At 50.8% G+C, this 14576-nt stretch overlaps 1 protein-coding gene across 7 annotated transcripts in view; it reads left to right on the top strand.

The window, feature by feature from the left end:
- The window catches only part of PTPN5 (protein tyrosine phosphatase, non-receptor type 5), a 54764-nt gene that overhangs the window by 27627 nt on the left and 12561 nt on the right, over nucleotides 1-14576 (top strand). Inside the window, exons 1-8 of one of the 7 annotated variants that reach the window (XM_015586450.2) lie at nucleotides 775-807; nucleotides 1758-1812; nucleotides 4346-4642; nucleotides 7308-7452; nucleotides 12407-12600; nucleotides 13089-13196; nucleotides 13437-13514; nucleotides 14002-14243. In XM_015586450.2, the coding sequence (XP_015441936.1) occupies nucleotides 4640-4642; nucleotides 7308-7452; nucleotides 12407-12600; nucleotides 13089-13196; nucleotides 13437-13514; nucleotides 14002-14243 (770 nt within the window). In that variant the 5' untranslated portion in view covers nucleotides 775-807; nucleotides 1758-1812; nucleotides 4346-4639. Of the gene's footprint in view, nucleotides 1-774; nucleotides 808-1757; nucleotides 1816-4345; nucleotides 4643-7307; nucleotides 7453-12406; nucleotides 12601-13088; nucleotides 13197-13385; nucleotides 13515-14001; nucleotides 14244-14576 lie in introns of those variants that run through there. The other 6 variants (XM_015586446.2, XM_015586451.2, XM_025044153.1 and 3 more) reach the window with 6 other exon arrangements.

Genomic DNA, 14576 nt, shown 5'->3' with positions numbered 1-14576 from the left:
GTTCCCAGGCTCTGTGCACCATCGCAAAGGGCCCTCATGCACATTTTTGTGGATGGATACCCCAGCCCACACATCCAAACTCTAAACATACCTTCTGCAAACAGTCACTTCGTGGCCAATCCTAGGGATGCACACCGCAGCACAGTAGTCGGGGAAGAGGGCCGCACAGGCCCAGGAATCAGGCTCAGGACTGTTTGGGCAGGAAAACCTGGGGTTTGTGTTTCTCAGTATGTGGTCTAAAGGAGGGGACATCCCTTTGGCTTCATGGACTCCTCACCTTGAGGACGAGCATGCCTGCAAAGGATTGAAGCAGGGCCCCTCCAAAGTGTGAGGCCAGGGCCAGGGACATTTTCCTGGGGGTGAGGACAGTGCTGCACTGTGTGTGTCGGCCCCAGCATTGGGCATGCCTTTCACAGATGGGCTAGGACGAGCCCTGGTACTGCTCCACCCCCACCCCCACCCCCCATCTGCCTCCTCTCACTGCTTCCTCACTTGCTGTGCTTTCAAGGTGGCGAATTCCCGAATAAGCTGCTGACTTCCCGCCCTGGCAGGGCCCGGCATGTATTTTATTTTAATCCTTCAATAGGTCCTTATGGCTCTTGATAAAGTACAGACTCTTTAACATGGCTTACATGGTCCTAAGTGACATGGCCCTGCATATCTCTATTGTTTTATCTTCATCACTCCCTCTCCCTGTGGTCCAGCCACACTGACTGCTTGCTATTATTTAAAACAAGTCCCCAACCCCGTAGGTTGTGGACCCGTACCAGTCCATGGCCTGTTAGGAACCCGGCCGCACAGCAGGAGGTGAGTGGCGGGCAAGGGAGCAAAGCTTCACCTGTCTTTGCAGCCTCTCACCAGCAGTAACATCACTGCCTCAGCTCCACCTCATCATCAGGCATTAGATTCTCATAGGAGCACCCATTCCATGCAGTCTTCCTAAACAAAGACAAGGCTTTACATATAGCACCCCGCTTCTAAGGACCAAGCCTTGACCTCCCCTCCCCTCCCCTTCCCTCAGTCTCGCTTCTCAGTCTGGCTTTCCTCAGCTACCAGCACTAAAGCATGGAGGTAGTTCCCAGAGCCGATGGCTCCATCCTAGCTCATTCGGTCCATGGCCGTGACCGTTACATCCTTTTCAGTCATCTTTGTGCCCACATCCCTGGTGAACATCACTTAGCTTAAGATGGACCAATTCTCCGTCACAGACAAGACCATTTAAAAGTGTGCTGCTGTCCTCTACCAGGCCAGGTCACCCTCTGCCAACCTGAGCCGCCCACCCAGTTGGTCCTGGCATCAGCATACCCTCAGCCACACCCAGCCTCTCAGGCCTGCCTCTCCCCAGTGGGAGTCTTGGCCTGTTGTGAAAGTCCACACTACCTGGGGAACGGGTAAAACTACTTGTTATAGTTTATATTTTATATTAGTTATATTTGCTATGATATTTTGTGTGCCTATATTTTTAACTCATAAAATTGTGTTGTGTTATAGCTCATACTTTTCACTTGGCACTCTGTTCCCGAGTTCCTTCCATAGTGCCATATGGACTCTGATCTAAGGGCTGCATAGTGCTCCCCAATGCGTCCTTGGACACTTGGCCTATCAGCTCCCCCAAGCGATGGACCTGCAGATGCCTCTGCTTCCCCCACCCCCACCACAAATAGCATGGAAGGGAACCTCAGCTTACATTCCCTCTTGGGGACTGTGAGAATTTCTTTGAGTAGCATCACCCATTTCCAAACTTTTCTACTTCCCAGACCGGTTCCAGCAGAAGATCTGGAAGAAGCAGGAGCAGAAGGAACCAGAAAGAAGGTGGTGTGTGCAGAGGCTGGGGTGATAAGAGGGGCCCAGAGCATGCTGGGCCTTTATTGTTGGCCATGGCAAAGATTTTAGTTTTTATCCTAAGAACAGGGGGGAAGCCACTGAATAAAACTAAAGCCAGGGCTCAGAATTTTTTGTTAAGGTAACAGTGGGTCTTGAGCACTGGAAGGGCGCTTAAAGACCCCGTGTTGCACTCTTTGAGGCCCACGGAGGCAGTGAGATGCCCAGGATCACACTGCCCGCTAGAGGCAGAGCTGAGCTGCTGCTCAGGCCGGACACTTTGCCGATGTCGTGAGGCTCTCGGTTATAGAGGGTCATCTAAGGGCAGCAGCCTCCGAGTGCTTGGGGTTTGTCAGTGCTACTGTCCTGGGGGGTCTCAGGTCGCTCTTGCTCACCTCCTATCTTCTGGACTCCCCTAGACCACCGAGGGCAAGACCCAGGCTTCCGCAGCCATGGGGCCTTTGACCTTCAGATCCCTGCTGTGAAACTTCCCATGCTACCCTCAGAGGCGAGACGCAAACCGAGGGTTAAAGACCTGCGTGCCAATCCTGGTTCTTACTCTCTGGACCCCAGTTTCTTCATCGGTGAAATGGGAGTGGGGAACAAGAGGCTCTCTCAAGTCCGTTCCTTCCTTCCCATGCATTTGTGTTTCAGTCTCAAGCACTTGGGAACTCTTGTATATCATTACCCCAGGGCTTCTCTGTCGGTTCTTTCAGTTCTCAGCATGGGGGCGGGGGATGCTGCACCCTCACAGTTTCATTGACCCTTTCACCCTTGTACTTCTGGGCCTCCGCTCCAGAGAGGCACAAAGAACTGGGCCTTTGTTTGCAGCAACAAAGCTGTTTGGTTCTATTTCAAATAGAACCATTTTATTATGTCCCATCCAGAGAGTACTTGAGTTGCATATTGTTTTGAAAGCTTGTTAGCATTCCGGATTTAATTAACTGGCAGAGACAAAGCTGCCCCACTTCCACCACCCCCAGACCGTGCCCATTCTATCCAAGACCCCATTTGCCAGCCCGCAGCTTCAAAGCCCCTACCCACATCCGGGCGGGGACCATTGTCCTCCTGGAGGGCCCACCTGGCAGATGAAAGGGAAGTCCTTACTGCTGCCTCTCCCTCCCGCTCTCCTCCCCTCGCCTCCCCGCCCCTTCCCTTCCCATCCCCTTCCCCTCTTCCCCCTCCTCTCTAAATTCTGGCTACTATTTATTGAGCTTTCATCCTGTGTGGGGCACCAAGCTAAGTACTTTTTATGTTTTACCTTAAGGTATCCTCAGAATCCAAGAGGCAAATCGTAGTATATCTATTGTCCGGTGGAGAGATTAAGTCACTCACCCAAGGTCACTTAGGCAGTAAATGGCAAATGCAGGCCTCACACCTAAGTCTGTGTGACTCCAAAGCTTTTGCTTCCAGAGACTGCAAAAAGCTACCTCCCTGGAAACAAAGCCACTTGTGAGGACAGGAAGAGCTGCAGTACAGACTTGTAGGGTCAGGTCCTACAGATATTTCTTGTTATTTGGAAAATCTGCCTATGTAGAACATCCACATACAGGTCCCACTCCTGCCTCTTGATGCACCCCCTTCCCTAGTACAGCCTCTCAGGTGGCTGCAAACAGTGGTCAGCCCCCCTCATACAACCCAGACTCCCCTTCTCCAGACTAGGCATCAGACACCATTGGTTCCCAGACCTCTTCCCATCATCTTGGTCTCAGTCTTTCTTTTCTCTGACCCACCCCCACCTCTGTATGCCAGGGTGTGATAGACTGTGCCAAGGGGAGAAGGCCAGTGACTTCTGTCCTGAAATGAGCTGAAGCTCCTTCTCAGGCTGACTTCCCCCAACAAGGCAGAGGAATAAGCAGCAGAGGCCCACCCTGGGGTGGGCAGCATGGAGTCTGGTTTAAGAGGAGAGATTAAACTGCCTGCGTTTGAGTCCTGGCTCTTCTCTTCACAAGCTAGAATGAGCAATCACTTAACCTCTTGGACTTCTGATTTCCTCTCTGTAAAATGAGGACGGTCCTCTCACCTATCACATATGATGGTTGTAAGGACTGAGCCAATATTTGTAAAGTAGTCGCTGGGCACTTAGCACCGTCCCTTGCCAGGCTTGTTAAGAGAAAGGACACCGTAGACTTCTATGGCTTGGAGGAGGCAGAGCTTGCTTAGCCCAAACCTCAGGCCCGCTGGCTTGCATTGTGTGTCAGCCTTGGGGGGTAGGGGGAAGGATGGGGAGAATAGTACAGCTGCCCACCCCACTCCTTTGTGGTATAGCTTCCTCACCTTGTTTGAGGTGAGTTCCCAAAACATTGGCTTTAAACACAACACACAAAATTCCCATACATGGGATTTTCTGACTGTCCACTTGGGCTAAGTTGCAGGTACCCTCCTGCTTCACTGCCTGCCTGCTCAGTGTCGGGGCTGACCACTCCATTCAGCATTCAGAATTTCCTGAGTACCCACCGGGTCTGATATACTTGCTCTCTCTCATTCTTGCTCTCTCTTTTCTCTCTCTTTCTCCCTCCACAAGGCAGCCTCAGGGTACCCAGATTTCTTACGGGGCTGCTGAAGGTTTCTAGAGCAAGTGTCCTGAGAAAACCAGCAGAAGCCACGTGGACTTTTCAGACCTAGCCTCAGCGGTCATACAGCATCACTTCTGCCACATCCCCATCCTTAAGGCAGTCACCCAGTTCAAGGGGAGGGGACACAGACTCCACCTACTGATGGGAGGAATGTTGAAGAATTCACAGACACGTCTGAAGACCACCACAGGAATCAAGTTACAGAGAGGTTAAACAGCTTGCCCAAGTCATGTAGCTATTAAATGGTGAGCATCCATGTTTTATTTCCAGAATCCTCCTCTGCCAAAATGGGTTTCCTTTCCCCATGCCATCCTGCCTGCCTGGGGAATGTAGAGATGGAAAGGACTTGGGCCCTGCCCTCAGCCAGCTTACCATCCAAAGGGATCAAACACTCACTGACAGCCCAGGTCCTTGTGGTCTTGCTACCTCCATCTGTGGATTTGGTAGCTGTCCTGCTCACTGATTAGCGGGACTGAGCATCTGAAGGGGTTGTGGGAAGCCAATGCAGATTCCCAAGACCCCACACCCACCATCAGTTTGCCTTTGCCCGGAGGGGCTGGAAATTTTTCACCAGGGCTGTTCCTGATGCAGGGCAAATCCCCCCAAGTGGGGACTAGAGTCCTGCAGAGAGACAGAGAGAGAGACAGAGAGAGACAGAGATCTTGATTGCACAAAGGAAAGAATCACACACACACCAGAATTAGAGACAGAAGGAAAGTTTATTAGAGAGGGAATAACATGCCACAGACATCGTGGTCTCTTCTCAAAGACAGAATGAGAGGGACAGACGGAAAGTTGATTAGAGAAGGAATAACACTCCGTAGACAGCATGGTCTCCTTTCAAAGATAGAGAATGAGACGCCACATGTTAAAGGAAATCCGGTTTATATGTGATTCTTAGTTTCTACGAATTACAGTTTAAAGATTTTGTTTACCTGTTTTCCTTTGACAGTGTGAGTATGCAGCACTAAAGGTGTGGATACGCAGAGGGAAAAGGGTGCTGGCAATCTCGGCCTTTGTTCTATAGGTTCCAGGTGGCCTGGCCTAGGGAATGAATGGTTGGTTGGGTTTATTTTGTGTAGGGTGTGACTCTGTTTTCCTGTTTTCCTTTCATGGTGTGGGTGAATAGTTAGGTAATAATCCCAGCAGAAACCTTCCTTCGTTCTGTAGGTTTCCTGTGGTCAGGCAGCAGCACATTATAGGCTCTGGTTTAACATTTAGTCGATTTACGTAGTTCTCATGCCTCTTCTCTATAGCATTCTCACTCTTAGGAGTCCGGCTGGTCAGCATTAGCACTGAGACACAAGACATGCTCAGGGCATAGAGCAGGTACTCAGCAAATGTTTGCCAAATGAAACGTCGTTTTGGGGAATTTTCCCTCACCCCAACACATCTCCTCTGACTCCTAGTTTGCTGCTACACACCCCCAAAAGGTAACAGAAAATGGGACCACCACTCCAGCCTCTCCCAGTGAGGACATAGCAGTGCCCTCGCCCAGTGAGGCCCGGCTGTCCCTCAGAACCCAGGGCAGTGCTGAGGGTGTGGCGACGGCCGAGGCAGAAGCGGCTGATTGGGCCCGTTCCTTCTACACTCTTCTACCCCTTCTCAGTTCTCCTGGCTGCAACTCCCTCCGTTCTGCATTTAGGGCCTACCCCAGCAGAACTTCAAAGTGGGCCTGGCCGGTCTGCCCCACCCCATCTCCGTGTGGGTTTCTAGACCTTTCTGTGGACTAGCAGAAAGATCATGGATGGTGGAATCCCACAGACCTGCGTTCAAATCCCAGTTCTGCCAGTTTCTGACTCTGACCCTGAACAAGTGACTTAACCTCTCTGTGCTTCTGTAGCTCCACATGCGAGACTGGACAATAACGTTAACCCTCAGCATGATAATGAGCATAAGGCTCCTGACTTAACCTCTCTGTGCTTCTGTAGCTCCACATGTGAGACTGGACAATAACGTTAACCCTCAGCATGGTTATGGGTATTGATAATGAGCATAAGGCTCATGATGTGCCTGGCTCCGAGTTGGCAGAGTAGGAGCATGAGGAGAGTGAGTCTTATGGGTTAAACCCCTCCACAGGTGAAAGCTATTAGAAAACTGCTCAGGCTTTCCCCTTATCCCACCCACGCTCCCCTCCATCCCCACAATAAGATAAAAGCCGTCATCCTGTACGCCAGTGTCCGTGTCTAATGGTGGGATTTCAGACACAGTGATAGGCTATGGAACCCAGCACCACCTCCCAGATAGATGAGGCCATACTTCTGAAACACTGAGGGGTGGGAGTGTTGGAGATTTCTTTAACATGATGTGGAGAGCAGAATACCTGAATTAGTTTTCATCTAGTGTGTTGGTTATTGTTGGTCAGTGTGTTGGGCACTGAAGACAGACTGCCTGAGTTCTAGTCTTAGTTTATTCATATATTAGCTGACCTTGGGCAAGAGACTTGACTTCTCTGTGCCTCAGTTTCTTCATCTGTAAATTGGGAGTAAGCGTAGCACTTACCTTCTAGGGTTGTTGTGAGGACTAAATATGTTAATATATATAAAGCATTTAGAGCAATGCCCGGCACGTGGTAAACACCCATTATGCGTAGGCTTATAGTGGTTATGGTAGCAGCCAACATTCTGGCTCTGCTGTTGGCTAGCTGTCGACCTTGAGTAAGCCACTTCTCATCTCTGGGCCTCAGTTTCCCTGTCTGAGAAATTAGCAGCCTAGACCAGATACCCCTCAGGGCCTGTCAAGCTCTGACTGACAGTAGTTCTAGAAGCGTGGGCAGGATTGAGTGTGATATTCTGTTGGTCAGGGCCCCCTGTGATTAGGTGGGCATGGCTGGGAGGTCCCCCTGGCCATGTTTGGGAAGGGAAGAAAAGCTGAATGGGACAGAACCAACCTCTCTCCTCACATAAACAGGAACAGGCTGAGCCAGCCTTTTGCTCCAGTTCCGGTGAGTTGGCAGCTGGGAGCTCCAAGGATGAGTCACTGACAGGAGCAGCCACGGGTTCTCCAGCTCAGGTGGTATCAGCCGCGGGGCACGCAGTAGCTGCAGAGTTTAATGGTGAGAATCCAGTGCTAGGTGACAGGACAGGGATCATAGTGTTTCCACATGCCCCAGGTAAATCTAAAGACCATTTGCCTGCAGGCTCTACCCAGGGTCCCTAGAGCTTTGGCCTGGGATACTGAGCTCCTAGGAACCTTCCAGGACCTCTCTTCTCCATACCATATATCCTATGAGGAGCCATCAGCCAGATCAGGTGTAATATCTGTACCACTCCCACCCTACCCTCTTGCAGCTGGTTGGGGTTCAAGGTTCCCACAGATACAGGGACTCCCTCCCTCCCAGACTCTCACTGTCTCCCTGCCTTTGTTGCAGTTACCCCTTCCTGAAGAGCATTATGGCAAAATGGAAAGATCGCTTGGTGTCAGAAAGCCCTGGGTTCGAATGTCGGGTCTGTTGGGCAAGCCACTTAACCCACTAAGCTTCCATTTCCATGCCTGGAAAATCCCCTTCACCCTGTGCAAGAGGCAAGTGCATGAGGAGCTGGTGCGACGTTAAATCACTGTCAGCAGGCCGCCTCTGAGTCAGGGTTTCATGCGTGGCAAAGCAGCTACCTCGCTGTGAACTATTGAAAAGCCAGCCCTTGACACAAGCAGCCGCCTCTCACCGATAAAACGGGCTGATGATGATAATATCTACCTCACAGGGCTGCCGAGAAGCAAATGCAACTGCGCGTGCAGAAGCACTTTGGGAACTGCACAGAGCCTGCCCAGCAAGGTTTTATTGTAATCCCCAAAACAAGATAGTGAGTGGAAGGGTGGGCAGGGCAAGGAGAAGAGCTGACATCATCTCTAGGAGCAGGACCCGAGGCCTACAGGACAAACGGGTCACAGTGGTCCATGCAGGCAGGAACTGTTTCGAGCCCGGCCCAGTGCTTCGCAAAGTGTATGATTGGTGTGTTGGACTCACACATTAATGAGCAGAGACTGAAATCAGCCCATTTCTCCACCTCCCCTACTTCCACCACTTTCTCTCACAGTCCTCTACTCCCCACCACCAAGATCAGGGGTTCTTAACCAAGAACCCCTTCAAAATTTAATGCAGAATATAGTGCGTGTTTGAAAGTATATCTTCCCGAGTAAAGAAATGTTAGATTTCTGCCCAGAAAAGCTTTTAAATAAACCCGGCTCTGAAAGGTGGGCATCTATCAGGTGCTCAGTTAAGACTCTACCAGTTGGATTTATCTGGCCCCCAGGGCTGTGGTTTTAAAAGAAAAAAGCAAAATAACAGCCTCCAACTTTGTCTCTGAGATGTGCACAGGGGCCCCGCCAGCCTGCAGTTTTTCTTTCTTGCAAGTTAATTAACCTGCCATCTTTCATATGCAAACATGGTGATCATGCATCATCGGAGGGACTGTCTTCTGAGCTGCTATTCTGTGACTGGGTGGGTCTCACAGAGACACGCACACTTTCTCAATCTCTTATGTCTCACCATGTGCATTTAGACATGACAGGTGGGAGTCAGGACCCAAAACCTGGGAATATTAACTAGGCCTGACAGTATCTAAACTTAGAATGGTGATCTCTTTTTTAAAATACTTTTTCACACGACAAATATGTGTATATGTGTGTATACATATATATTTATATATATGTGTATTGAAGGAAATCTAGAATATATAAACAGTGAAAAAGAATCACCTCTAATCTCGCCCTCCTCCAAAGAACTGTTGTTAATACCTGGCTTCCATTCTTCCCGTTTGCCATGTGCAACATTTATGGAGCACTTGCTGTGTGCTGCGCATTCACTGTGCTGCGTGCTCTGCAAGCACAGTCTCGTGTTAACCTCTCCTCTTACATCAGGTCTTCTCCACCTTTGTGTGTGCACACTTATACTTTCTTAATTTGTAAGGCCAGGAAGATCATACTGTTTTATAACCTTGTCTTTCTCATCCATAGCATCAAAATTTCTTTCTGCATTATTAAATATTCATCGACAGAGTCATTTATAACAGTGGCATGATGTTTTATTGCAGGCAGGTTCCGTGCTTCTCAGACTGGAGTATGTGTACCCCTGAGGGCAAAGCCACAGTATAAATGTAGCGTATTTTCCTGAAGCATAAATTTGATTCAAAGCTTTGGGAGGAGAAAAAACATATTATTTTAATATCAAAACAAGTACAGATATACCATAGTCTAGAACAAAGAGCACCCATGAATTTTAAAATAAAGCAGCCAAGTTCCAGATTGTGCGAGCTCGTTGTTATTCCCCCAAAGACCCATGTTCCCTGTCCTCTGAGGATGGAAGGAACATGTGAGAAGCACTGAGTTCTAGTTCAAGCCCCTCTCTTTACGGATTAGGCAGCTGAGACCCAGGGAGACAGCGTGTGTGTTGCAGAGCCAGGCCGTGTGGCTCCCGGGCCTGTACCCCTCCCAGCCTTCCATATTTGGCAGCTTCCACCCATGGACTGCTTTTTGAGAGGGTGAGGGTAGAAACCTTTCCACTTGAGTAACCAGCCCTCCTCTGCTTGTCAATAGTGGAAATTTTTGGCTTCCTACATGATGTAGCTTGGTAGCAGGTTTTCCTTTTTCACCTTTCTGGCCAGGGTCTGAGCTGTGTGCTCATGTGTTTAGTAACTGCAGCCTTTATGGGCAAAGGTAGATGCCCTCCTCTATCCCCTTTGACTCCACCAGCGCTCAGATTTTTTCACTTCATGAACTTTATTGTAAACATGTATCCCCTGGACTGTTTTACTGACCAGACTGGGAGTCACGTGTAATCATTATTAAAATCTGATATTTATTGAATACCTACTAGATGCCAGGTGCCATGCTTGGTGTTTCATTTATAGTATCTATAGTCTTTACCATAGCTTTTCAAAGTATATATAATTATCCCCATTTATCAGTGAGAAAACTGAGTAAAAGATGATCACTTACCCATCATCATTCACTCATTTGGTAAGTATTTACTGCAGGCTTACGTGCCAGGGCTTGTGTTGGATGCTGTGGGCAATCATGACGAACAAAACTGATACCACTCCTGCCCTTATGAACTAACAGACGAGTGGGAGAGGTGATATTCAGCAAATAATTTCACAGCCCGAAGCTGGTGTAATGTAGCCTAGAACCTACTCAGCTGCCTCGATGCGAACCTACCTTGAACATTTATTAGCTAGCTGACCTTGCTGCTCAGCTGCCTCGGTGCAAACCTACCTTGAACATTTATTAGCTAGCTGACCTTGGACAAGTCTCTTAACCTCGCTACACCTCATCTTCATCTTCTGTAAAAAGAGGATAATAGTAACTACCAACTTTATAGGGCTACTAGGAAGAGTGAGGGAATTAGCATACATAAAGCCCTCAAAGCAGGGTCTTGTACGTTGCAGGTGTATTGTTGCTGCTGGTGGAATGAAGGAGAGGCTTAGGGTGCTGGACATATACAATAGGGCAGGACCTACTTCCAGTGACATCTGATTGAGTTCTACAAGATGAATAGGAGTTATTTTGGCAAAGTGTGGCAGGGCGACAGGGTGGAGCAGGGTGTTGAAGGGATGTTCCAGGCAGAGGGAACAGCATGTGCAAAGCACAGAGATTGGGCTCACCTGAGGGACTGCATGGAGTGTGGCTGGAACACAGCAACTGGGGAGTCGTACAGGATCGGCATCTGGGAGGGAGGAGCCTGAGACAGAAATACAGCTGTCTGCAGGATCTGGGCTCTACACCACTCCAGGCCATGGGAGATGCTCGGTAAGTGTTCGTAGCGTGAGCAAACAAGCACATTCTCCCATGACATAGGCTGGAACACAGCAACTGGGGAGTCGTACAGGATCCGCATCTGGGAGGGAGGAGCCTGAGACAGAAATAGAGCTGTCTGCAGGATCTGGGCTCTACACCACACTGATCCAGGCCGTGGGAGATGCTCAGTAAGTGTTCATAGTGTGAGCAAACAAGCACATTCTCCCATTATATCGTGATGGGTGGTCAGTCCCATCACCACTGTCAAGCTGTACACATCCATTTTGCTGACTCCTCTCTTTTTGGCAATAGACTGAAACATGTGGGTTTGGATGGGGACCTTCGACACCTGGGACTCTCCAAGGTGGCTGCAGCTAGAATCCCTACTCTGCAGTCACGGCCTCAGACCTAAGCCAGTGGTGTTCAGACTACTTTAGTAGTGGAAGTTCGTGTTGAAATAATCTTAGAGGAAACCCAGCATATGGAATGGGGACACACAGAGCTTCCACAGTCGAGCCACAGGCATAGGAACGCAGAACACTCGGCCATGTCTGGTGCACCAGAGAGAATGCTAGGGCTCCAGAAAGCACAGTTAGAAAACCAAGGCTTGAGCCTAACCCCCATTTTCCAGATGTGGAAACTAAGGCCTGGAGAGGGGCTGACTACCAAGGTCACACAACTAGGGACAGACCTAGAACTGAATCCCAGACATTTGGTATCAGTTGGGTTACACCGGGATTTTCCTCCACACCACCCTGACTGCCCCCCATGCCCCTTCAGCGTGGGGTCTCGCGATGGGCGAGGGGCATGTGGCTGTGATCTGGTCAAGTGTCCAGCCTCCAGCCCCAGTCAGGGCATAGAGCACGGGAGTCAAAAACCCTGAGGGCAGGCGTGGGTGGGGTGTTCGGGTTCACGACCTGGTAATACCGTGTCTTGTTCTCTCTCTTTTAATTGAGTTTGAGGTGGTTGGTTTTTGTTTCCTTAAGAAATGGAAAAGAATGAAGCTGCGTAAACACGACGGTGTTAACTCCCCGAAAAACCTCCTGCCATTTTAACTCTGTTACTGGAGAAATAAAAGAGAAATAATTTGTCCACCCACACTTAGCTCTTTCTGACGAAGGTAGGTGAATATTGCTTTGCTAATCGAGGGTGACTGCTGGAAGTGGAGCCACGCTGACTGATCCCGGATTGAGAGGAAACCACAGCAGCCCCAGAAGGAGCAGCCCACCGTGGGTCAGCAGGGCCCGAGTCATCGGCCCGCTGTCCGCCTTCCACAGGTCTCCCCCAGCCGGTAGTGATGGAGGCGCTGGACCAGGCCGAAGGGCTCACGGACTCGCAGAGAGAGATGCCACTGCCCCCATCTCCTTCACCGCCCTCAGAGCCAGCTCAGAAGCCACCACCTCAAGGCACCGGGAGCCACTCCCTCACTGTCAGGAGCAGCCTCTGCCTGTTAGCTGCCTCCCAATTCCTGGTAAGGACATCGCAGGCCTCGTGAGGGCCTGCACAGAGTGTGGGTTGAGGGACATCCTTCCACTTCCTCCCCAAGATGGCCACCTGGGGTACAGAGAGATGAGGGGCCTTCTTGGTGTTCCTCAGTGACTCCCAGCCTTTGGGCTGGCATGAGGAGAAGCCTGGAGTTCTGAGCTACAGCCTTGATAGCTAAGCCCCTTACACCCTGCCCTCCCTAACCCCAGAAGCAGAAACACAGCCCTTCCCAACCCCCTAATCCTGCAGGCGTCTCTCTGAGGACTTCCTGTCTATGAAGCCAACTCTGGGAGACTTGCTTTTTTATATATGTAACTAAGGGGTCCCCTCTAGGAAGAGCTTTCTCTTGGCTCCCTTCAGTCCACTTTTCTCCTGAGGCCTTCTCTGGGGGGCCAGGTTGAGGCGGAAGGTAAGCTCTGTGGGTGAGAATATAGGGGTGTGGAGCTCAAGCTGAACTCAGTCCGCTTGTCTCAGCTTGCCTGCGGGATGCTCTGGCTCAGCGGCTATGGCCCCATCTGGTCACAGAATGCCACAGACCTCTTCTCCTCCTTGCTCGCACTTCTGGAGCAGCTGGGACCCATGGTGAGTAAGCTCTGGGGACCCCGCCTCCAGGATAGGAGGGAGCAGTTGGGGCCTGGTCCAGTCCCATCAACCCCGCTGGGGCTTCTCTGAGTTCAGAAGATACTACCGCACCCCTGAAGCACTTCTCCCTGCTCCCCACCCAGACTAGTCCAAAGTTTTAAGACTCTCGGTTCTGTCCCATTGAAACAGGTGAGATCTCTTCCTCCCACCACCTTGACCTGTTTGTCTGATGTCCCCCAGGCCTGGCTGGGCAGCGGGACCTGGGAAGTCCTCAGTCTGCTGTTGGTTTCTCTGTCTGTGGTCCTCGTTACCGCCCTGGTAAGGTGCCTCCTGACCCGACCTCAGTGCTCCCCTCCTGTGACGCTGAGGCTGATCCCCACCGGCTCCCACGTGACCAACAGACTAGACGTTCTGGATAGGGCCGAGAACAGGGTATCTGTCTGCTTCAACCAGTGTGTCCAGCCTGGAGTGAGAGGCGCTTTCTTTCTTGAAAGTGGTTTGCACTGTTCTAGGCTAGGAAAAGAAGCTGAGGCAAAGAGAAGAGTGGAGTAGGAACCCCCATACCCCACCAAGAAGCCCTCAATCCACCAGCAGCTGAGGTTTGGAGGAGGGAGGGGGCAGGAAGGACAAGATGGGGAGCAGAGCCTTCCACCTAGGTGAGGGGCAGTGCCTTGCACATAGCTCCTAGGAGAGCTGGACTGCTCTAGACACGTCAAGGCGCAGGGAGCTCAATCCCATGGGTAGCCCATCAGCCAGGGGCTGGCGGCATGGTCCCAGGTCCATGATACCATGTACCCCCAACTAGGTGTGGCACCTTCTGAGGGCTCCCCCAGAGCCACCCACCCCACTGCCCCCTGAGGACAGGCGCCAGTCGGTGAGCCGCCAGCCCTCCTTCACCTACTCCGAGTGGATGGAGGAGAAGGTAGAGGATGACTTCCTGGACCTGGATGCCGTCCCTGAGACTCCCGTGTTTGACTGCGTGATGGACATCAAGCCTGAGACTGACCCCGCCTCACTGACCGTCAAGTCCATGGGTCTGCAGGAGAGGTGGGAGGGGTGGAGGAGGGGTGGGCTCTATGGGCCCTGGAGCCCTCATCTCCCGATCAGAAGGGCAGATGCCTGACTGTAACTCCCAGTGCCCAGGACTGAGCTGCCCTCATAGCTTAGCCAGTGTAGACACATGCTCTTCAGGTCTGATGGACTTAGATAAGAATGCCCCAAGTGAATGCTAAGAAACACTATTGCTGCACACAAACACATAGGCATACGCAAGTGTGTACACAGGCACACTCGCACATACACTCCTGTGCTCAAGAAAGTTTGGGTAGGTTTTTTCACTGCAGGAGTTTAACATGCTTGCGTTTGTCGTAAATCAACAAA

Source organism: Pteropus alecto, unplaced genomic scaffold, assembly GCF_000325575.1.
Source record: "Pteropus alecto unplaced genomic scaffold, ASM32557v1 scaffold71, whole genome shotgun sequence".
Classification (NCBI taxonomy): Eukaryota; Metazoa; Chordata; class Mammalia; order Chiroptera; family Pteropodidae; genus Pteropus; species Pteropus alecto.
This window is presented reverse-complemented; position numbering and strand designations above follow the sequence as displayed.